This window comes from Hypanus sabinus, unplaced genomic scaffold, assembly GCF_030144855.1.
Source record: "Hypanus sabinus isolate sHypSab1 unplaced genomic scaffold, sHypSab1.hap1 scaffold_888, whole genome shotgun sequence".
NCBI classification, from domain to species: Eukaryota; Metazoa; Chordata; class Chondrichthyes; order Myliobatiformes; family Dasyatidae; genus Hypanus; species Hypanus sabinus.
Genome location: NW_026781741.1, coordinates 167,928 through 190,557, shown reverse-complemented (window position 1 = coordinate 190,557; position 22,630 = coordinate 167,928). Strand labels below are relative to the sequence as shown.

At 53.1% G+C, this 22,630-nt stretch overlaps 1 protein-coding gene across 1 annotated transcript in view; it reads left to right on the top strand.

Annotated features, from left to right (window-relative positions):
* The first annotated feature begins 6,723 nt into the window (after positions 1 to 6,723).
* pnpo (pyridoxamine 5'-phosphate oxidase) overlaps positions 6,724 to 22,630 on the top strand; it is a 46,425-nt gene continuing 30,518 nt past the window's right edge. Inside the window, exons 1-4 of the mRNA XM_059963029.1 lie at positions 6,724 to 6,849; positions 7,883 to 8,007; positions 16,935 to 17,034; positions 19,288 to 19,341. Of these exons, the coding sequence (XP_059819012.1) occupies positions 6,724 to 6,849; positions 7,883 to 8,007; positions 16,935 to 17,034; positions 19,288 to 19,341 (405 nt within the window). The remainder of the gene's footprint in view (positions 6,850 to 7,882; positions 8,008 to 16,934; positions 17,035 to 19,287; positions 19,342 to 22,630) is intronic.

Genomic DNA, 22,630 nt, shown 5'->3' with positions numbered 1-22,630 from the left:
AGAGAGAAGGGGAGAGTGTGTGTGAGAGAGAGAGAAGGGGAGAGTGTGTGGTGAGAGAGAGAGAAGGGGAGAGTGTGTGTGTGAGAGAGAGAGAAGGGGAGAGTGTGTGTGAGAGAGAGAAGGGGAGAGTGTGTGTGAGAGAGAGAGAAGGGGAGAGTGTGTGAGAGAGAGAGAGAAGGGGAGAGTGTGTGAGAGAGAGAGAAGGGGAGAGTGTGTGAGAGAGAGAAGGGAGAGTGTGAGTGAGAGAGAGAGAAGGGGAGAGTGTGTGTGAGAGAGAGAGAAGGGGAGAGTGTGTGAGTGAGAGAGAGAGAGAAGGGGAGAGTGTGTGAGAGAGAGAGAGAGGGGAGAATGTGTGTGAGAGAGAAGGGGAGAGTGTGTGTGAGAGAGAGAAGGGGAGAGTGTGTGTGAGAGAGAGAGAAGGGGGAGAGTGTGTGAGAGAGAGAAGGGGAGAGTGTGTGTGAGAGAGAGAGAAGGGGAGAGTGTGTGTGAGAGAGAGAGGGAGAGTGTGTGTGAGGAGAGAAGGGGAGAGTGTGTGTGTGAGAGGAGAAGGGGAGAGTGTGTGTGAGAGAGAGAAGGGGAGTGTGTGTGAGAGAGAGAGAAGGGGGAGAGTGTGTGTGAGAGAGAGAGAAGGGGAGAGTGTGGTGTGTGAGAGAGAGAAGGGGAGAGTGTGTGTGAGAGAGAGAAGGGAGAGTGTGTGTGAGAGAGAGAAGGGGAGTGTGTGTGAGAGTGAGAGAAGGGGAGAGTGTGTGTGTGAGAGAGAGAGAAGGGGAGAGTGTGTGTGAGAGAGAGAGAAGGAGAGTGTGTGAGAGAGAGGAAGGGGAGAGTGTGTGAGGAGAGAGAGAAGGGGAGAGTGTGTGTGAGAGAGAGAGAGAAGGGGAGAGTGTGTGAGTGAGAGAGAGAGAAGGGGAGAGTGTGTGTGTGAGAGAGAGAAGGGGAGAGTGTGTGTGAGAGAGAAGGGGAGAGTGTGTGTGTGAGAGAGTGAGAGGGGAGTGTGTGTGAGGAGAGAGTGAAGGGAGAGTGTGTGTAGAGAGGAGAAGGGGAGAGTGTGTGAGTGAGAGAGAGAGAGGGGAGAGTGTGTGTGAGAGAGAGAGAAGGGGAGAATGTGTGTGAGTGAGAGTGAGGGGAGTGTGTGTGTGAGAGGAGAGAGAAGGGGAGAATGTGTGTGAGAGAGAGAGAAGGGGAGAGTGTGTGTGTAGAGAGAGTGAAGGGGAGAGTGTGTGAGAGTGAGAGGGGAGAGTGTGTGTGAGAGAGAAGGGGAGAGTGTGTGTGTGAGAGAGAGAAGGGGAGAGTGTGTGAGAGAGAAGGGGAGAGTGTGTGTGTGTGAGAGAGTGAGAGAGAAGGGGGAGAGTGTGTGTGAGTGAGTAGAAGGGGAGTGTGTGTGTGAGAGTGATGGGGAGAGTGAGAGGGGATGGTGTGTGTGTGAGAGAGAGAAGGGGGAGTGTGTGTGAGGAGAGAAGGGGGAGTGTGTGTGAGGAGAGAAGGGGAGTGTGTGAGAGAGAGAGAAGGGGAGAGTGTGTGTGTGAGAGTTGGGGAGAGTGTGAGAGAGGAGAGATGGGGAGAGTGTGTGTGAGAGAGAGAAGGGGAGAGTGTGTGTGAGAGTGTGGAGGGGAGAGTGTGTGTGAGTGAGAGAAGGGGAGAGTGTGTGAGAGAGAGAAGGGTGAGAGTGTGTGTGTGAGGAAGGGAGTGTGTGTGTGGGAGAGTGAGGGGGTGAGTGTGTGTGAGAGAGTGAAGGGGAGTGTGTGTGTGAGAGTGTGTGAGGGGAGTGTGTGTGTGTTAGAGTGAGTGAAGGGGGGAGTGTGTGTGAGAGTGAGTTGGGAGAGTGTGTGAGTGTGAGAGTGAAGGGGGAGTGTGTGTGTGGAGTGTGAGTGTGAGGGGGGGTGTGTGTGTGTGAGAGAGGTGAGGGGAGAGTGTGTGGAGTGAGTGTGTGGGGGGTGAGTGTGTGTGAGAGAGAGAGAGGAGATGTGTGTGTGAGTGAGAGAGAGGGGAGAGTGTGTGTGAGAGAGAAGGGGAGTGTGTGTGTGGTGATGGGGGTGTGTGTGTGAGTGTGGAGAGTGAAGGGGTGATGTGTGTGTGAGTGAGGTGGGTGGAGAGTGTGTGTGTGTGGAGAGAAGAGGAGAGTGTGTGTGTTTGGGGAGTGAGGGGGAGTGTGTGTGTGAGGGAGTGGGGGGTGAGTGTGTGTGTGGAAGTGATCAAGTGTAAAACATAAAAGTAAGAAGAGAGAGAAGGGGAGAGTGTGTGAGAGAGAGAAGGGGGAGAGTGTGTGAGAGAGAGAGAAGGGGAGAGTGTGTGTGGGAGAGGGGGGTGTGTGTGTGTTGGTGTGAGGGGGTGTGTGTGTGGGAGTGTGGGGGAGTGTGTGTGTGTGAGTGTGGGGGGTGTGTGTGTGTGTGTGAGTGTGAGGGTGAGTGTGTGTGAGAGAGGAAGGGGGGGAGTGTGTGTGAGAGTGTGTAGGGGAGGTGTGTGTGAGAGTGAAGGGGTGTGTGTGTGTGTGGAGAGGGGTGAGTGTGTGAGAGTGAGTGGGGTGTGTGTGAGTGTGAGGAGGGGAGTGTGTGTGAGAGTGTGAGGGGGGAGGTGTGTGTGAGTGTGTGGAGAAGGGGGGTGTGTGTGTGGAGGGAGGGGAGTGTGTGTGAGAGGAGAGGGGGAGGTGAGAGAGAGAGAAGGGGGAGAGTGTGTGGGTGGGTGAGGGTGTTGTGAGAGAGTGTGTGTGAGAGAGAGGGGAGAGTGTGTGAGAGTGTGGAGAGTGTGTGTGAGGGTGAGATGGGGGTGAGTATGTGTGAGTGAGTGAGAGAGAGGGGAGAGTGTGAGAGAGAAGAGAAGGGGAGAGTGTGAGAGAGAAAGAGAAGGGGGTGTGTGTGTGTGAGAGGAGAGAGATGGGGTGGGGAGTGTGTGTGAGGGAGAGTGTGGGGTGGTGTTGTGTGAGAGAGGAAGGGGAGTGTGTGTGAGAGAGTGAGAGGGGTGAGTGTGTGTGTGTGTGAGGTTGGGGAGAGGGTGTGTGTGTGTGAGAAGGGGTGTGTGTGTGAGGAGTGAAGGGGTGAGTTGGTGTGTGTGAGGAGAAGGGGTGAGTGTGTGTGTGAGAGAGTGAAGGGGTGAGTGTGTGGGTGAGAGGGGAGTGTGTGCGAGAGAGAGAAGGGGAGAGTGTGTGTGCGAGAGAGAGAAGGGGGAGAGTGTGTGTTGAGAGGAGTAGGGGGGGGAGTGTGTGTGTGAGAGAGAGGGGAGAGGTGTGTGAGAGAGAGAGAAGGGGGAGAGTGTGTGTGCGAGAGAGAGAAGGGGAGAGTGTGTGAGAGAGAGAGAAGGGGGAGTGTGTGTGTGAGTGAAGGGGAGAGTGTGTGTGTGAGAGAGAAGGGGAGAGTGTGTGAGAGAGAGAAGGGGAGAGTGTGTGTGAGAGAGAAGGGGAGAGTGTGTGTGAGAGAGAGAGAAGGGGGAGAGTGTGTGAGAGAGAGAAGGGGAGAGTGTGTGCGAGAGAGAGAAGGGGAGAGTGTGTGTGCGAGAGAGAGAAGGGGAGAGTGTGTGTTAGAGAGAGAAGGGGGGAGTGTGTGTGTGAGAGAGAGGGGAGAGTGTGGTGTGAGAGAGAGAAGGGGAGAGTGTGTGTGCGAGAGAGAGAAGGGGAGAGTGTGTGTGCGAGAGAGAGAAGGGGAGAGTGTGTGCGAGAGAGAGAAGGGGGGAGTGTGTGCTAGAGAGAGAAGGGGGGAGTGTGTGTTAGAGAGAGAAGGGGAGAGTGTGTGAGAGAGAGAGAAGGGGAGAGTGTGTGTGTGAGAGAGAAGGGGAGAGTGTGTGTTAGAGAGAGAAGGGGGGAGTGTGTGTTAGAGAGAGAAGGGGAGAGTGTGTGAGAGAGAGAGAAGGGGAGAGTGTGTGTGTGAGAGAGAAGGGGAGAGTGTGTGTGTGAGAGAGAAGGGGAGAGTGTGTGTGAGAGAGAAGGGGAGAGTGTGTGTGTGAGAGAGAAGGGGAGAGTGTGAGAGAGAGAAGGGGAGAGTGTGTGTGTGAGAGAGAGAAGGGGGAGAGTGTGTGTGAGAGAGAAGGGGAGAGTGTGTGGGAGAGAGAAGGGGAGAGTGTGTGAGAGAGCGAGAGAGAAGGGGAGAGAGAGAGAGGGAGGAGAGAGAGAAGGGGATGGGTGTGTGTGTGGGAGAGAGAAGAGTGAGGAGAGTGAGAGAGTGTGAGAGATCGGGAGTGTGAGTGTGAGAGAGCGAGAGAGAAGGGGAGAGAGTGTGAGAGAGCGAGAGAGAAGGGGAGAGAGTGTGAGAGAGCGAGAGAGAAGGGGGAGAGTGAGAGAGGGAGGAGAGAGAGAAGCGGATGGTGTGTGTGTGGGAGAGAGAAGGGGAGAGTATGTGTGAGAGAGTGTGAGAGAGAGAGAAGGGGAGAGTGTGTGTGTGTGAGGAGAGAGAAGGGGAGAGGTGTGTGTGAGAGAGAGAAGGGGAGAGTGTGTGTGAGAGAGTGTGAGAGAGAGAGAAGGGGAGAGTGTGTGTGTGAGAGAGAGAGAAGGGGAGAGTGTGTGTGAGAGAGAGAAGGGGAGAGTGTGTGTGAGAGAGAGAGGAGAGTGTGTGTGTGAGAGAGAGAAGGGGAGAGTGTGTGTGTGGGAGAGAGAAGGGGAATGAGAGAGAGTGTGTGTGAGAGGAGAAGGGGAGAGTCAGAGAGAGCGAGAGAGAAGGGGAGAGAGAGAGAGAGGGAGGAGAGAGAGAAGGGGATGGTGTGGTGTGGGAGAGAGGAGAGAGAGAGTGTGAGAGAGATGGGGAGAGAGAGTGTGAGAGAGCGAGGAGAGAAGGGGAGAGAGTGTGAGAGAGGGAGGAGAGAGAGAAGGGGATGGTGTGTGTGGGAGAGGGAAGGGGAGAGAGTGAGTGAGGGAGGAGAGTGAGAGGGAAGGGGGAGAGAGAAGGGGATGGTGTGCGAGTGTGGGAGAGAGAAGGGGAGGAGTGTGTGTGAGTGAGTGAGAGAGAAGGGGAGAGAGTGAAGGAAGGGGGAGAGAGTAAGAGAGAGAGTGAGAGGGAAGGGGGAGAGAGAGAAGGGGATGGTATGTGAGTGTGGGAGAGAGAGAGTTTGAGAGAGAGAGAGATCACACCAGGCCAGTGCTAGTGAAATCTGAATGAGTTTACAGGATTTTACTGTCTGATGCAGCACATAACCGGCCCTCACGGCACCCCCCCCCCCCCCCCCAGCAATCCCCCAACTTAACCCTAGACGCCGCAGGTGGCAGCGGAAATTGATCGTGGGTCAAAGTGACGGGCTAACCCCTACGCTGCTGAGCTGCCCTGGGGTGTGGAGGGTGGGGTGGGAGCTAAGGGCAGGAGGGGGGAGGACAGAGCAAGGGGGGGTGGGACTGATTGGAGAGGGAGCAGGGTCCAGCAGGGAGAGGGTGTGGGGTCCTGTTCAGGGAGAGGGGGTCCAGCAGGGAGAGGGTGTGGGGTCCTGTTCAGGGGAGAGGGGGTCCAGCAGGGAGAGGGTGTGGGGTCCTGTTCAGGGGAGAGGGGGTCCAGCAGGGAGAGGGTGTGGGGTCCTGTTCAGGGGAGAGGGGGTCCTGTTCAGGGGAGAGGGGGTCCAGCAGGGAGAGGGTGTGGGGTCCTGTTCAGGGGAGAGGGGGTCCAGCAGGGAGAGGGTGTGGGGTCCTGTTCAGGGGAGAGGGGGTCCAGCAGGGAGAGGGTGTGGGGTCCTGTTCAGGGGAGAGGGGGTCCTGTTCAGGGGAGAGGGGTCCAGCAGGGAGAGGGTGTGGGGTCCTGTTCAGGGGAGAGGGGGTCCAGCAGGGAGAGGGTGTGGGGTCCTGTTCAGGGGAGAGGGGGTCCAGCAGGGAGAGGGTGTGGGGTCCTGTTCAGGGGAGAGGGGGTCCAGCAGGGAGAGGGTGTGGGGTCCTGTTCAGGGGAGAGGGGGTCCAGCAGGGAGAGGGTGTGGGGTCCTGTTCAGGGGAGAGGGGGTCCAGCAGGGAGAGGGTGTGGGGTCCTGTTCAGGGGAGAGGGGGTCCAGCAGGGAGAGGGTGTGGGGTCCTGTTCAGGGGAGAGGGGGTCCAGCAGGGAGAGGGTGTGGGGTCCTGTTCAGGGGAGAGGGGGCCTGTCGGGGGGGGGGGTGGGGGGAGAGCACAGAGTCCAGTGGGGCCCCCAATGCACAAACACAACAGCATAGACCCTGCCACTGAGTCTCTGGGAGCTCTTCCCACCCTTCCACAATGTTCTTCAGCTCCTCTCTCTCTCAGGCAGCCCCTTCTTTGCAAACGGAAGCCATGTTCCTGAAAGACCTTTCTAGAAAAGCCCTCACTTCGGAGGCGCCACAAGTCTGGATTGACCACACGTCACCCTCGCCTATCTCGTCCGCGGTGGCTCTTTAGGGACTGACTTGTCTGGGTCGACGACACACTGCCCCCACTCCCCACCACCCCGGGCTCTCCTTGCCTGGACATTGTCTGCAAACCTTGCCTTACCGCATCCCCCACAATGCCACAGTACTCCGAAGAAAATCTCTGCAGAGCGAAGGAGAGTTCAGAGAAAACGGAAGTCTCTAAGTATCAAAATAATTTACTATAAAGAGCAGTAAGCAGTAAAAAAACAATAAAATTAAGTCAGTAGTTGGTGTGACCGCCCTTTGCCTTTAAAACTGCGTCAACTCTCATGGGTGCACTGATGTGCGGTTTTCCAAGAAAGTCGGCTGAGGGGTTGTTCCGAGTGCCTGGGAGAACTTGCTACAGTTTGTCTGCAGACTTTGGCAGTCTCGCCGGCTTCTGTCTCGAAAGGGGAACGGCAGGCAGCTTCGATGATGCGCAGATCGGGGCTCTGCGGAGGACACAACCCCAGATTAGAAAAAGCATGTCTGTCCCCTGCACCTGTGCTTCCGACAGTAAACACGGCTCGGACTTTCACCCTCTTGGCAGACACACAGGTCACAAGAGAGCACGCAAACATCTCAGGGTTTTAAAAAACAAAGGTTCAAACTCACCGGGCAAAGTTCATCCCAGGCAGGGGAGTCCGCAAAAGTTGTACAGGGAGGGGCGTTTGACGGCTCAGAGCCTAAACTCGCTGGACTTCAGAAGAATGACGGGATGGGGGGGGGGGGATCTCACTGAAATCTTATCAAATATTGAAAGACCTGGGGAGGATGTTTCCTATAGTGGGGGAGTCTAGGACCAGAGGACACAGATAGAGTGGATGTGGAGAGGATGTTTCCTGTAGTGGGGGAGTCTAGGACCAGAGGACACAGATAGAGTTTATGTGGAGAGGATGTTTCCTACAGTGGGGGAGTCCAGGACCAGAGGACACAGATAGAGTGGATGTGGAGAGGATGTTTCCTGTAGTGGGGGAGTCTAGGACTAGAGGACAGAGACTCTGAACAGGGGGAGGTCTCTTTAGAAGGGAGATGAGGAGGAATTCCTTTAGCCAGAGGGTGGTGAATCCATGGAATTCATTGCCACGGACGGCAGTCTTTCATTATACTTATTCATTTTTTAAATTTTAAAGCTTTATTTGTGATAAAGTGTGGAACAGCCCCCTTCAACCCTTCCGGACGTGCCACCCAGTAATTCCCCAATTTAACCCTACGCCTAATGACGGAACAGTTCGCAACGACCAGTTAACCTACTGACCGGTACGTTTTTTTTGGACTGTGGGAGGAAACCCCACGCGGTCACCGGAGAGAACGTACGAACCCCTCGCAGGTAGTGGCGGGAATCAAACCCGGGACTCCAGTACTGCAAAGCGTCGCACTGACCTCCGGGGGTACCGAGCCGCAGAGAGCGGAGGTCCTCGATTAGTTGGGGGGGAGGCAGTCACAGGCTCCCAGGGGAGAAGGCAGGAGAATGGGACAATAGATCAGCCATGATGGGATTCACAGAGCAGACTCGATGGGCTGAACGGTCTCATTCTGCTCCGATGCCCTGTGGTCTAACGGTCTTCTCTCTCTCCCTGGTTGTGAGCAGGCTTTTGAAGAAGGTCACCTGGTTTCCCTGGACCCGATGAAGCAGTTTGGTGACTGGTTTGAAGAGGCGGTGAAGTGTCCATCCATCCAGGAAGCCAACGCCATGTGCCTCGCCACCTGTACCAAGTAACGGCTTTTCCTAATCTCCTCACCGAACCCACGGGATCGCCTCCCACTCCCTATTCAGAACACTACAGCGCCCACGACGTTGTGCCGACCTTTTAACCAGCTCCAAGATAAATCTAACCTTCCCCTCCTACATATCCCACATTTTTCTGTCATCCATGACCCTACGTAAGATTCTCTTAAGTGTTCCTCATGTATCTGCCTCCACCACCAGCCCTTGCAGGGTGTTCACACACCCACCTCTCTCTGTGTAAAAGAACATACACTGCTCCCCGAACTTTCCTCCAATCATCTTAAAAAGATGAGCCCCCTCCTGTTAGAAAAGGTCTCCAACTGCCCACTCAATCTACACCACTTATCATCTCGTACATTTCTATCAAATCACCTCTCGTCCGCCTTCGCTCCAGAGAAAAGCCCCAGCTCGCTCAGCCTCATAAGGTTTCCGATCCGACCCAGGGAACATCCTGGTGATTTTCCTCTACACCAGGGGTCAGCAACCTTTACCACTGAAAGAGCCACTTGGACCCGTTTCCCACAGAAAAGAAAACACTGGGAGCCGCAAAACCCATTTGACATTTAAAATGAAATAACACTGCATACAACGTTTTTTTTGCCTTTATGCTATGTATAAACAAACTATAATGTGTTGCATTTATGAAATTGATGAACTCCTGCAGAGAAAACGAAATTACATTTCTGCATGCAACAAAAACATTTTGAACTCCGAAAAAAAGACATTGGGTTGAAAGTTACTTTTAAGTAAAATATTCAATGTCTATTTGAGTCCTTCTTGTATTTATGAAAAACGCCGAACTTAAATTTTCCGCCAGCAGCAAACCAAAAATAACGTCAGCCAGCTGTCATCCTGAAAAATGAAAGGACTATTTCACTGAACAATGAAAAAATATGAATATAAGTAAAATAATAGGCAATTAAAATATTTATCATACTTGGTTAATGGGATTTCTGCTCCTGGACCTCAGCGCACAGCGTCTGCACATCAGGGCTGTATGATGTCACCTTCATCTTTACACAGGATCGCAAGCTGTCATCTGTGAGGTTTTCAATATCACTCCATTTGTGTTTCTGAGCAAGAACGGCCTTCTGACGGGCAACATCTTCAAGGTCTGCTGTCAAGCGTCTAAACTTGGACACCCATATGTCTTTGTCGGCTATGTCGGCCAGTTCCATCTCAAGATCAGGTTGACTCACACCTGCCAATGCAGTCGTATTCAGTAGGGATGGATCGATGCTTAGGGGAGTGACCGGGAAGGATAATGTGTTTTTTTCCTCTCTGAACTCACAGAAGCGTTTCCCAAACGATGTTTGCATTGCGATGATTGCAGAATGTAAATACTCCGAAATTATCATGTCGTGACCTTGTTTGAACTCTCTCAAATTGGGGAAGTGAGACAAAGTGCCTTTCTGTAAATCTCTGGCAAGCACTGTCAACTTGCGCTCGAATGCCAAGACATCCTCCGACATGTGCAGGGCTGTACGTCCTTTCCCCTGAAGAGCTGTGTTCAGCATGTTCAGGTGCGCTGTCATGTCTACCATGAAGTGTAGCTTTTCCAGCCACTCTGGCTGTTCCAGCTCAGGAAAGGTGAGCCCTTTGCTGCCCAGGAAAGTTTTCACTTCTTCCAGACACGCGACAAAGCGTTTCAGCACCTTCCGTCTGGACAGCCAGCGATAAAAACACGTTGTAGCGGTGTCAGTAAACTGCAGTCAAAGATAGCTTTATTCGAACTAAACAGCCTTGCTTTTAAGCCTCCCTCAACCCAGCCCCCATGGACGCAGATGCTGCAAAAGACGCGTACTCACAAACCCCCGTAGGCTATCTCCCTTAGCCGGAATGCTGGCTAATTGTGAGCCGTTTCGGATGTGGCAGGAAATGTGTCGCTACACTTAGGTTGTACAAGATCACCATAATTACATTTCAAAAGCTAACAAACTAACATAAAATACATTTTAATTAAATACTGACCAATTATTTCCCAAAGCCACAGGGAGCCGCAGCACAGAGGTGAAAGAGCCACAAATGGCTCGGGAGCCGCAGGTTGACGACCCCCGCTCTACACCCTCTCTAATCCAGGCAGCGTCCTGGTGAATCTCCTCTACACCCTCTCTAATCCAGGCAGCGTCCTGGTGAATCTCCTCTACACCCTCTCTAATCCAGGCAGCGTCCTGGTGAATCTCCTCTGCACCCTCTCTAATCCAGGCAGTGTCCTGGTGAATCTCCTCTACACCCTCTCTAATCCAGGCAGCGTCCTGGTGAATCTCCTCTACACCCTCTCTAATCCAGGCAGCGTCCTGGTGAATCTCCTCTGCACCCTCTCTAATCCAGGCAGCGTCCTGGTGAATCTCCTCTACACCCTCTCTAATCCAGGCAGCGTCCTGGTGAATCTCCTCTACACCCTCTCTAATCCAGGCAGCGTCCTGGTGAATCTCCTCTGCACCCTCTCTAATCCAGGCAGCATCCTGGTGAATATCCTCTGCACCCTCTCTAATCCAGGCAGCATCCTGGTGAATCTCCTCTGCACCCTCTCTAATCCAGGCGGCATCCTGGTGAATCTCCTCTGCACCCTCTCTAATCCAGGCAGCGTCCTGGTGAATCTCCTCTGCACCCTCTCTAATCCAGGCAGCATCCTGGTGAATCTCCTCTGCACCCTCTCTAATCCAGGCGGCATCCTGGTGAATCTCCTCTGCACCCTCTCTAATCCAGGCAGCACCCTGGTGAATCTCCTCCGCACCCTCTCTAAACCAGGCGGCATCCTGGTGAATCTCCTCTGCACCCTCTCTGATCCAGGCAGCGTCCTGGTGAATCTCCTCTGCACCCTCTCTAATCCAGGCAGCATCCTGGTGAATCTCCTCTGCACCCTCTCTAATCCACGTAGCATCCTGGTGAATCTCCTCTGCACCCTCTCTAATCCACGCAGCATCCTGGTGAATCTCCTCTGCACCCTCTCTCATCCAGACAGCATCCTGGTGAATCTCCTCTGCACCCTCTCTAATCCAGCCAGCATCCTGGTGAATCTCCTCTGCACCCTCTCTAATCCAGGCAGCATCCTGGTGAATCTCCTCTGCACCCTCTCTAAACCAGGCAGCATCCTGGTGAATCTCCCTCTGCACCCTCTCTAATCCAGGCAGCATCCTGGGGAATCTACTCTGCACCCTCTCTAATCCAGGCAGCATCCTGGTGAATCTCTCTGCACCCTCTCTAATCCAGGCAGCATCCTGGTGAATCTCCTCTGCACCCTCTCTAATCCAGGCAGAGTCCTGGTGAATCTCCTCTGCACCCTCTGTAATCCAGGCAGCATCCCGGTGAATCTCCTCTGCACCCTCTCTAATCCAGGCAGAGTCCTGGTGAATCTCCTCTGCTCCCAGTCTAATCCAGGCAGAGTCCTGGTGAATCTCCTCTGCTCCCTCTCTAAAGCTTCCACATCCTTCCCATAATGAGGTGACCAGAACGGAACACAATACTCCAAGCGTAGTCTAACCAGGGTTTTATAGAATTGTGACATTACTGCAGTTAAAGGAAAAAAAATATCTATTTGAATATTCTGGCTTTGTGGGAGAAGCCAGAGAGCGGTAGTAGACGATTGCCTCTCTGACCGGAGGCCTGTGTCTCGTGGAGTGCCGCAGGGATCGGTGCTGGGTCCGTTGTCTGGATAACGTGGTTCATTGGATCAGCAAATCTGAGGAACACAAACGTGGGAAATGGGAGTAGGAGTCGGCCAGCTGGCTCGTCGAGCCTGCCCTGCCATTCAATGAGATCGTGGCCGATCAGAGATGAAGGCTCTGGAACCCAGTGAGTTCCAATGCTCCCTGCACCATCTTGAACTCCTCACCTCTGGAATCGTAAACCTCTGAAATTTCATCACTCGTGCCCCCAATCCCATGGGTGTTTACAGGCTCCTTGTTGGTGGAGATGCTGATCGAATTAATTCAGCTTACTGTACATTGAAGTTCTGTACAGTTGAAAAAGAAATTTCACCTCAGCCTAACTGTGTCTTTTGATCCTAGACTCCCCCACTATAGGAAACATCCTCTCCACATCCACTTTATCTGTGTCCTCTGGTCCTAGACTCCCCCACTTTAGGAAACATCCTCTCCACATCCACTCTATCTGTGTCCTCTGGTCCTAGACTCCCCCACTATAGGAAACATCCTCTCCACGTCCACTCAATCTGTGCCCTCTGGTCCTGGACTCCCCCACTATAGGAAAGATCCTCTATCTGTGCTCGCTGGTCCTAGACTCCCCCACTATAGGAAACATCCTCTCCACATCCACTCTATCTGTGCCCTCTGGTCCTAGACTCCCCCACTTTAGGAAACATCCTCTCCACATCCACTCTATCTGTGCCCTCTGGTCCTGGACTCCCCCACTACAGGAAACATCCTCTCCACATCCACTTTATCTGTGTCCTCTGGTCCTAGACTCCCCCACTTTAGGAAACATCCTCTCCACATCCACTCTATCTGTGTCCTCTGGTCCTAGACTCCCCCACTATAGGAAACATCCTCTCCACATCCACTCTATCTATGTCCTCTGGTCCTAGACTCCCCCACTATAGGAAACATTCTCTCCACATCCACTCTATGTGTCCTCTGGTCCTAGACTCCCCCACTATAGGAAACATCCTCTCCACGTCCACTCTATCTGTGCCCTCTGGTCCTAGACTCCCCCACTATAGGAAACATCCTCTCCACATCCACTCTATCTGTGTTGTCTGGTCCTAGACTCCCCCACTAGAGGAAACATCCTCTCCACATCCACTCTATCTGTGTCCTCTGGCTCTAGACTCCCCCGCTAGAGGAAACATCCTCTCCACATCCACTCTATCTGTGTCCTCTGATCCTAGACCACTATAGGAAACATCCTCTCCACATCCACTCTATCTGTGTCCTCTGACTCTAGACTCCCCCGCTGTAGGAAACATCCTCTCCATATCCACTCTATCTGTGCCCTCTGGTCCTAGACTCCCCACTATAGTAAACATCCTCTCCACATCCACTCTATCTGTGCCCTCTGGTCCTAGACTCCCCCATTATAAGAAACATCCTCTCCACATCCACTCTGTCTGTGTCCTCTGGTCCTAGACTCCCCCACTACAGGAAACATCCTCTCCACATCCACTCTATTGGTGTCCTCTGGTCCTAGACTCCCCCACCTTAGGAAACATCCTCTCCACATCCACTCTACCTGTGCCCTCTGGTCCTAGACTCCCCACTATAGTAAACATCCTCTCCACATCCACTCTATCTGTGCCCTCTGGTCCTAGACTCTCCCACTATAGGAAACATCCTCTCCACATCCACTCTATCTGTGTCCTCTTGCTCTAGACTCCCCCATTATAAGAAACATCCTCTCCACATCCACTCTATCTGTGTCCTCTGGTCCTAGACTCCCCCACTATAGGAAACATCCTCTCCACATCCACTCTATCTATGTCCTCTGGTCCTAGACTCCCCCACTATAGGAAACATTCTCTCCACATCCACTCTATGTGTCCTCTGGTCCTAGACTCCCCCACTATAGGAAACATCCTCTCCACGTCCACTCTATCTGTGCCCTCTGGTCCTAGACTCCCCCACTATAGGAAACATCCTCTCCACATCCACTCTATCTGTGTTGTCTGGTCCTAGACTCCCCCACTAGAGGAAACATCCTCTCCACATCCACTCTATCTGTGTCCTCTGGCTCTAGACTCCCCCGCTAGAGGAAACATCCTCTCCACATCCACTCTATCTGTGTCCTCTGATCCTAGACCACTATAGGAAACATCCTCTCCACATCCACTCTATCTGTGTCCTCTGGCTCTAGACTCCCCCGCTGTAGGAAACATCCTCTCCATATCCACTCTATCTGTGCCCTCTGGTCCTAGACTCCCCACTATAGTAAACATCCTCTCCACATCCACTCTATCTGTGCCCTCTGGTCCTAGACTCCCCCATTATAAGAAACATCCTCTCCACATCCACTCTGTCTGTGTCCTCTGGTCCTAGACTCCCCCACTACAGGAAACATCCTCTCCACATCCACTCTATTGGTGTCCTCTGGTCCTAGACTCCCCCACCTTAGGAAACATCCTCTCCACATCCACTCTACCTGTGCCCTCTGGTCCTAGACTCCCCACTATAGTAAACATCCTCTCCACATCCACTCTATCTGTGCCCTCTGGTCCTAGACTCTCCCACTATAGGAAACATCCTCTCCACATCCACTCTATCTGTGTCCTCTTGCTCTAGACTCCCCCATTATAAGAAACATCCTCTCCACATCCACTCTGTCTGTGTCCTCTGGTCCTAGACTCCCCCACTACAGGAAACATCCTCTCCACATCCACTCTATTGGTGTCCTCTGGTCCTAGACTCCCCTACTACAGGAAACATCCTCTCCACATCCATTCTATCTGTGCCCTCTGGTCCTACTCCTGGGGGTGGAGAGTGATTGTGGGGGGTGGGAGGTGCTTGTATGGAGAACTTTGGCACAGACCTCACAGTCCAACTGGAACTGGGCAGATGTGAACCGTCAGGGAGATATCAGAAAGGTGGGGGGTGGGGTGGGGGTTCTCTTTTTTCGAGGTCAAGTATGAGGAGGCTTGAGAGATACAAGAGCAGGCTTGTTAGCGGTGTAAAGATGATCTTATAGACAGATACTAAATCAGCCAGGATAGAATGGTGGAGCAGATTTAAGACCATAAGATATTGGAGCAGAAGCCGGCCATTCGGCCCAACGAGTCTGCTCTGCCATTCAATTCTGGGCTGATCCACTTCATCCACTCATCCCCACTCCCCTGCCTTCAACCCCGTACCCTTTGATGCCCTGGCCCTCTGTTGGGCCGGACGGCCTAATTCTCCTCCCAAGCCTTATGGTCTTATGGTAAGAGGAACCGATAGAGTAGACAGCGGAGGACTCCCCCCCACCCCCAGAAGTAGCTGATTCGAGGATGGCGTGATTTTAAGGTGATTGGAGGGAAGTACAGGGGAGACGTTAGAGGTAGTTCGTTTCACACAGAATTCAAGATTCTAGAGAGTTCCGGGGGCATGGAATGGTAAAGCCAGATACATTAGGATCATTTAAAAGAATCTTTGGCATCAAAATCATTATGTGCCGTGCTGTATGACATCATCATTATGCGCCATGTCGTCTGACAGGCGACCGCTGTCTTTCCATCGAGCACGATTGTTCTTGGCAAATTTTTTTCTGCAGGAGCGGTTTGCCATTGCCTTCTTCTGGGGCAAGACGGGTGACCCCCCCCCCCTCCACCCCCAAGCCATTATCAATACTCTTCAGAGATTGTCAGTGGTCGCACAGCCAGGGCTTGTGATCTGCACCGGCTGCTCATACGACTGTCCACCACCTGCTCCCATGGCTTCACCTGACTCTGATCGGGGGCTGAGCAGATGCTACACCTTGCCCATGGGTGACCTGCAGGCTAGCGGAGGGTAGAAGCGCCTCACACCTCCTCTGGTAGAGGCACATCTCCACCCCACCACCCTCTTAGACAGGCACATAGGTGACAGAAAAATGGAGAGTTATGTGGGAGGGAAAGGTTGGATTGAACTTGCAGTAGATTAAAAGGTCACAACATCTTCGGCTGCATACTGTACTGTGCTGTAAACGTTCTGTGTTCTAAAGGGATGCAGGTGGGCAGGCATCTGATAAACCGGTTAAACTGTGAGAAGAATGTGAAATTGTCCATTTTGGCTTTGGAAAAAAAGAATCTGCCACGGACGCAGTGCTGGAGGAACTCGGCAGGTCAGGCAGCGTCTGCGGAGAGGAATAAACAGTCGATATTCCGGGCCGAGGCCTGCTGAAGGATTCTAGTGTCCCGGTGAAGGGTCTCGCTATGAAGCGTCGACAGTTTACTCCCCTCCAAAGACACCCTGACCTGCCGAGTTCCTCCAGCATTTTGTGTGTGTGTTTGCTGAATCTGTCAAGGCTTTAATTGGTTGAGAAAGCGAGCTCAAAAAATTTTGCTGTGGGTCTGGGGCGCCCGCACTATACAACCGTTGTAAGGGCTACATAACCAGTGGGCTCCTGAATTGGCTTTGAGTCTCTGGGCTCACATCCGTCAACTTCATTTCTGAATGTTAGCTGCTTACTTTTACGGTTGGCATGATTTGTGTGTGTTGTGTTTTTTTTTCCTGCACGTTGAGTTCAATTAATTTCAGAAAATGCATAGAGTGTACAATCTGAGATTCCTACTCTTCACAGCCGGCCATGAAACGGGAGGAAAGCCCTGGAGAATGAATGACAGGAAAATGTTTGAACCCCAAACCCTTCCCTCCACCCTCCCCCTCCCACACAGAAGCATCATTAACAGCATCAATCCACACACACACCCCCCTGTCCCTTTGCACCCCCCCACTTTCTTCAGCAAAAAACATCGACCCCACCACCATCCACCATGCAAGCAGTAACAGAGCCCCCACCCCACCCCCAGAGACCACCTTCTGGACTCAATCCAAAAAAAAAATGTTTATCCCAACATTTTGACAAGCCCCAGGCTCTCTTACCGGCGAGGAAGCGGGTCGCGCGGCCCGGAGACGCATGTCTTCCCTGGCGACGTCGAAAACTCTGGGCCGCTTAGTGAGAGACCCCCCCCCCCCCCCCCCACCGTGACGAACCGCAGTTTGAGTTGCAGCTGTAGGTCACGGACTCCGACAGGAGCCCGGCCCCCTTGGAAAGGAGAAGGGACAAGACGTGACAGAGGAGAAGTTCAACCGTTTGGCGAATGAACTGGAAGAAATCGCCCTCTGGTGCCATCTTTAGCTCCTCCCTCCAAAGGTCTTTTCAAAATGTGTTTTATTGGGTTTCTTGGTTTTGTGGCTGCCCGTCAGGAGACGAATCTCAAGGTTGTATATACTTCACATTCATAGATAATAAATGTGCTTTGAACTTTGAACATCCTTACTTCTAGGGACGGAAAGCCCTCTGCTCGAATGTTGCTTCTGAAGGGGTTTGGACCCGAGGGTTTTAAGTTTTTCACAAACTACGAAAGCAGGAAGGGGAGGGAGCTGGTGAGTAGTTAAGGTTGCCGTAGCAACACCGTAAAGCCCCTGCGCAGCTTGCTGGATGAACTCTCCCACTCACACAGGCTTCTCTCATCCCACTAGGCCGGTTGCCGTCATGGCAACCCAGTTTAAGCCCACTTCTTGCAGCCTGCCTTCCTGACTTCTCTTTCCCTCAAGTTCCTGGCCCACCCCTGCCGCAGTAAATCTTCCGAAACGGGAGAAAATCTGCAGAGGCTGGAGCACCAAAGCAAAGCACGCAAAATGCTGTTGGAACTCGGCAAGCCAGGCAGCGAGTCCGGAAAAGAGCACACCATCGACGTTTTGGGCCCAGACCTTTCATCAGGACTGAAGAAGGGTTTCGGCCCGAAACCTCACCAAGTTCCTCTGGCATTGTGTGTGTTTGTGTGTTTTGCAGGAAACACTTCTCCCACCTCATTGAAAATGTCACACACAAGTTGCAATTAGTGGGTGTTGAAACTCTGGCACCCAACTGCTGTAAGAAATCCAGTTGACCGTAAGACATTGGAGCAGAATTAGGCCATTGGGCCCTATTGAGTCTGCTCCCCATTCCATCATGGCTGATTTATTATCTCTCTCAGCCCCATTCTCCTACCTTACCCCCCGTAACCTTTGACACCCCGACTAATTAAGAATCTATCAACCTCCACTTTAAAGATACCAAATGACTTGACCCCCACAGTCAGATGTGGCAATGAATTCCACAGATTCACCACCCTCTGGCTAAAGAAATTCCTCCTCATCTTTGTTCTAAAGGGACGTCCCTCTATGCAGAGGCTGTGCCCTCTGGTCCTAGACACCCCCACTACAGGAAACATCCTCTCCACATCCACTCTATCTGTGGTCCTAGACTCCCCCACTATAGGAAACATCCTCTCCACACCCACTCTATCTGTGCCCTCTGGTCCTAGACTCCCCCACTATAGGAAACATCCTCTCCACATCCACTCTATCTGTGCCCTCTGGTCCTAGACTCCCCCACTATAGGAAACATCCTCTCCACATCCACTCTATCTGTGTCCTCTGGTCCTAGTCTCCCCCACTATAGGAGAAATACTCACCACATCTACTCTATCTGTGTCCTCTGGTCCTAGACTCCCCCACTATAGGAAACATCCTCTCCACATCCACTCTATCTGTGTCCTCTGGTCCTAGACCCTCACTATAGGAAACATCCTCTCCACATCCACTCTATCTGTGTCCTCTGTTCCTAGACTCCCCCACTATAGGAAACATCCTCTCCACACCCACTCTATCTATGTCCTCTGGTCCTAGACTCTCCCACTATAGGAAACATCCTCTCCACATCCACTCTATCTATGTCCTCTGGTCCTAGACTCTCCCACTATAGGAAACATCCTCTCCACACCCACTCTATCTATGTCCTCTGGTCCTAGACTCTCCCACTATAGGAAACATCCTCTCCACACCCACTCTATCTGTGTCCTCTGGTCCTAGACTCCCCCACTATAGGAAACATCCTCTCCACATCCACTCTATCTGTGTCCTCTTGTCCGAGACTCCCCCACTATCGGAAACACCAGTTGTACATTGCAATCTTTTGAGGGCAATTTCTCTTCTCGTTGTCCACCAGCACTGGCCCCTCATTATCATAACGCTCTGACATCATACCACCAATTAGCATATTACATATCTGGCTCCCTGTTAGTTGAGATGTATTGTAAATGGGGACATCGAAACAGCAAGCTGTTGGCGTTATCTACCCCCTCTGCCCCCCCTCTGCTTCCCCTCCTCCCCCTCTCCTCCCTCCCCCTCTCCCCCTCCCTCTCCACCTCTCTGCCCCATCTCCCCATCTTTCCCACTCACCTCTCTCCCACCCCTCTCCACCTCCCCCTCTCCCTTCCCTCTGCCCCTCGCTCTCTCCCTTCCCTCTCTCCCCCCGCCTCTCTCTCTCTCCCTCCCTCTCCTGAGATGGTGGTGTTGGGGTGAATACTTGGACTCTCAGTCATAGGGGCTTTGCTATTGGCTGCCTGGTGTGGCGGTTGATGGGGTTGATTCTTTTAGTGGCGGTGTGGAGTGGGGTGTGGGGTCGATGCTTTTGGTGCTGCCTGTGTGTGTGTGGGGGGGACTTTTGTTTTCATGTCAATCATTGCTTTGGGGGTTTTATCTTCCCCCGTTGCGTGGATGCCTGTGAAGAATAAGAATTTCAGGTTGCATCGTGTACACATTCTCTGGTATTAAATCCCACAGCCTGAGCCGTTTGATTTCCTCTTTCTCCAGGAGAATAACCCGTTCGCTGCGATTGTCTTCTATTGGGAGCCCCTGAACAGGCAAGTACGTCCTCATTTACATCTTGACTCCGTTACAAAACCCGCTCCCTTTTCCTCCCGTTTCACTGGCTGATGTGGCTCACAGAATTAATGTACCGTAACAGGCTGTCCACGGGGAAAGGGCAGGGCTCATCTCCGAGTTTCTAAATTTAATTCCGATAATTATTCATCAGCACTAGCCTCCCATCGGTTCCTTCAAGGTTGTTGTATCTGGGGAGGTAATGGGGAGAAGCTCCCACTACCTATTAAATGCTCCCAATGCCGTGTGCCTCAAATAGCCTCTGACAACCCAGTCCAGTTCCTGGTCTTCACCTGTGATTTAGCTGCTAAGCCCTGCGGAACCGTTTCTACTGACAGGAGAAGGCGGGTCACTGTCGCCTTAAAACCAGTCGCTCCGGGCAGATGGGGGTCGTCAGCTGTGATCGGCAGCTTGTCTGGGAGAAGGAAAACTCTGATCTCAAACCTCCCGCTGACTTGCGGCTGTACCCACTCACAGGGGGGGCTTCCGGAGTGATCCCCGAGGGAAAAATCCAGAGTTGGGGTCCCTGAGGCAGTCCGACGTTGAGTTCAACGCTGATCAGCAACTCCTGGTGCCAGACTGTATCGGTCTCTGCCGTTCCTTTGCGTTCATCGGCTGCATGGAGAGGGGGAGCCCGCTACACGGGCAACAGCTCACTCTCCGTATCGTACTGACCGGGCTTGTGTAGATAGACAGCTGGGACGCAACGTCCACGGTCGACCCTGACAACCAGAGACCTCAGTTCGACCCGAGCTTCCATCATGGGCACCATCGAGGGCATCTTCAAGGAGCGATGCCTCAATAAGGCGGCGTCCGTCATTAAGGACCCCCCCACCCAGGACATGCCCTCTTCTCATTGCTACCATCAGGGAGGGGGTACAGGAGCCTGAAGACACACACTCAACGATTCAGGAACAGCTTCTTCCCCTCTGCCATCAGGGAGGAGGTACAGGAGCCTGAAGACACACACTCAACGATTCAGGAACAGCTTCTTCCCCTCTGCCATCAGGGAGGAGGTACAGGAGCCTGAAGACACACACTCAACGATTCAGGAACAGCTTCTTCCCCTCTGCCATCAGGGAGGAGGTACAGGAGCCTGAAGACACACACTCAGCGATTCAGGAACAGCTTCTTCCCCTCTGCCATCAGGGAGGGGGTACAGGAGCCTGAAGACACACACTAAACGATTCAAGAACAGTTCTTCCCCTCCGCCATCAGGGAGGAGGTACAGGAGCCTGAAGACACACACTCAACGATTCAGGAACAGCTTCTTCCCCTCTGCCATCAGGGAGGAGGTACAGGAGCCTGAAGACACACACTCAACGATTCAGGAACAGCTTCTTCCCCTCCGCCATCAGGGAGGAGGTACAGGAGCCTGAAGACACACACTCAACGATTCAGGGACAGTTCCTTCCCCTCTGCCATCCGATTCCTGAAGGGGCAATGAACCCGTGAACTAACTTGCTCTCTGTTCGCACGATTTATATTTTTCCCCTTCTTCCTGATGGCCGCAGCGAGAAGAGAGCGTGTCCTGGGCAGTGGGGATCCCGGACGATGGAGGCTGCTTTCCTGCATCAGTGCTCAGTGGTGGGGGGGGGGCTGGGGCTTTACCCGCGATGGACTGGGCTGCGTCCACTACTTCTTTGTTGGCTTTTTCGTTCAAGGGCACTGGTGTTTCTATACCGGGCCGTGACGCAGCCGGTCAGTACTCCACTACGCATCTGTAGAAGTTTGTCAAAGTTTTGGAAGTCATGCTGAATCTTCACAAACTTCGAAGGGAGTTGAGGCACTTTTTGTCCCTCTTCCCTCTGGGAGAAGGTTCAGGAGCTTGAAGATTCGTACGGCCAGATTTGGGAACAGCTTCTTTCCAACTGTGATAAGACTGCTGAACGGATCCCGACCCGGATCTGGGCCGAACCTTCCAAATATCCGGACCTGACTTGCACTACCTTACTTTCCCTTTTCTATTTTCTGATTACGATTTATAATTTAAATCTTTATTATAATCAATTCGATTTGTACTTCAGGGAGTGTGAAGAGCAGAATCAAGTATCACTGTGATGATTGTACGCTCCAGTATCAATTGGTTGGCGACAATAAAGTTTTGCAGTTACGTGCTGGGCCCAGGAGGGGTCCTCTGAGTTGAATTTAAAGTTGCCTCCTCTGATCCTCCGATGAGGACTGGCCCTGATTTCCTTCTCCTGAAGTCGATAACCGGCTCCTCGGTCTTGCTGACATCGAGCGAGAGGTTGATGCTGTGGCACCGCTTGGCCAGATTTTCAGCCTCCCTCCTGTGGGCTGGTTCACCGCCACCCTCGATTCGACCTACAACAAGAGGTGTCTGGTCGGCAAACTCGAATACGGCACGGGGGCTGTGCTTGGCCACGCGGTCGTAAGTGTAGAGCGGGGGGGGGGGGGGTCTAAGCACGCGGCCTTGCGGCGCTCCTGTGCTGACGGAGATCGGGTGGAGGAGATGTCGCTGCCGACCCAAACTGCCAGTGAGGAAATCGAGGAGGAAGTCGCACAGGGAGGCGTCGAGGCCGCGCGGTTGTGCGGCGGATTCACCTGACTGACGAAGGGTCACGGCTTTATCGCCAGCTTGGTAAAGGGAGTCGTGCCAGACCATCTCACACACACACACAGGACGCTGGAGGGTTTCGGCAGGTCGGGCAGCGTCCACGGAGGGGAATTGAACAGAAGATAGTTCAGTGGGCCCGAAACGTCGACTGTTCATCTCTCTCCATAAACGCTGCCCGACCTGCTGAGTTCCTCCAGTATCTTTTGTGTGTGTGTGTGTGTGTGTGTTTTTCATGGGCCTTTGGGGCACCCCGCTAACCTAGTTGCTTGAGCAACACTATTACAGCTTGGGGGGGGGGGGGGGAAGGGGGGGTCGGAGTTCAGAGTTCAATTCTGGCATCCGCTGTAAGAAAGTTCATTCGTTCTTTCCCGTGACCGCGTGGGTTTCCTCCCGGTGCTCCGGTTTCCTCCCACGGTCCAAAGACGTACCAGTTGCTAGGTTAATTGGTCATTGTAAGTTGTCCCCCCGGTAGGGTTTGGGTTGAATTCGCTGAGCGGCTGGGGCAGAAAGATGAAGAAGCACAGTTTTCTAAGTAGCCAGACCCCTCGCCGCGCGCCCACCCGCCCGCGTTTCCGGGAGCCCACCGACCTCCAGCTCCCTCGTGGGCTGGGTAATGCCGTCTCCTCTGCAGGCTGACGGTCCACGCCAAGACGGGCTGGGGGCCCCTCCTCCCTCCCCCCCCCCCGCCGCTGGTAC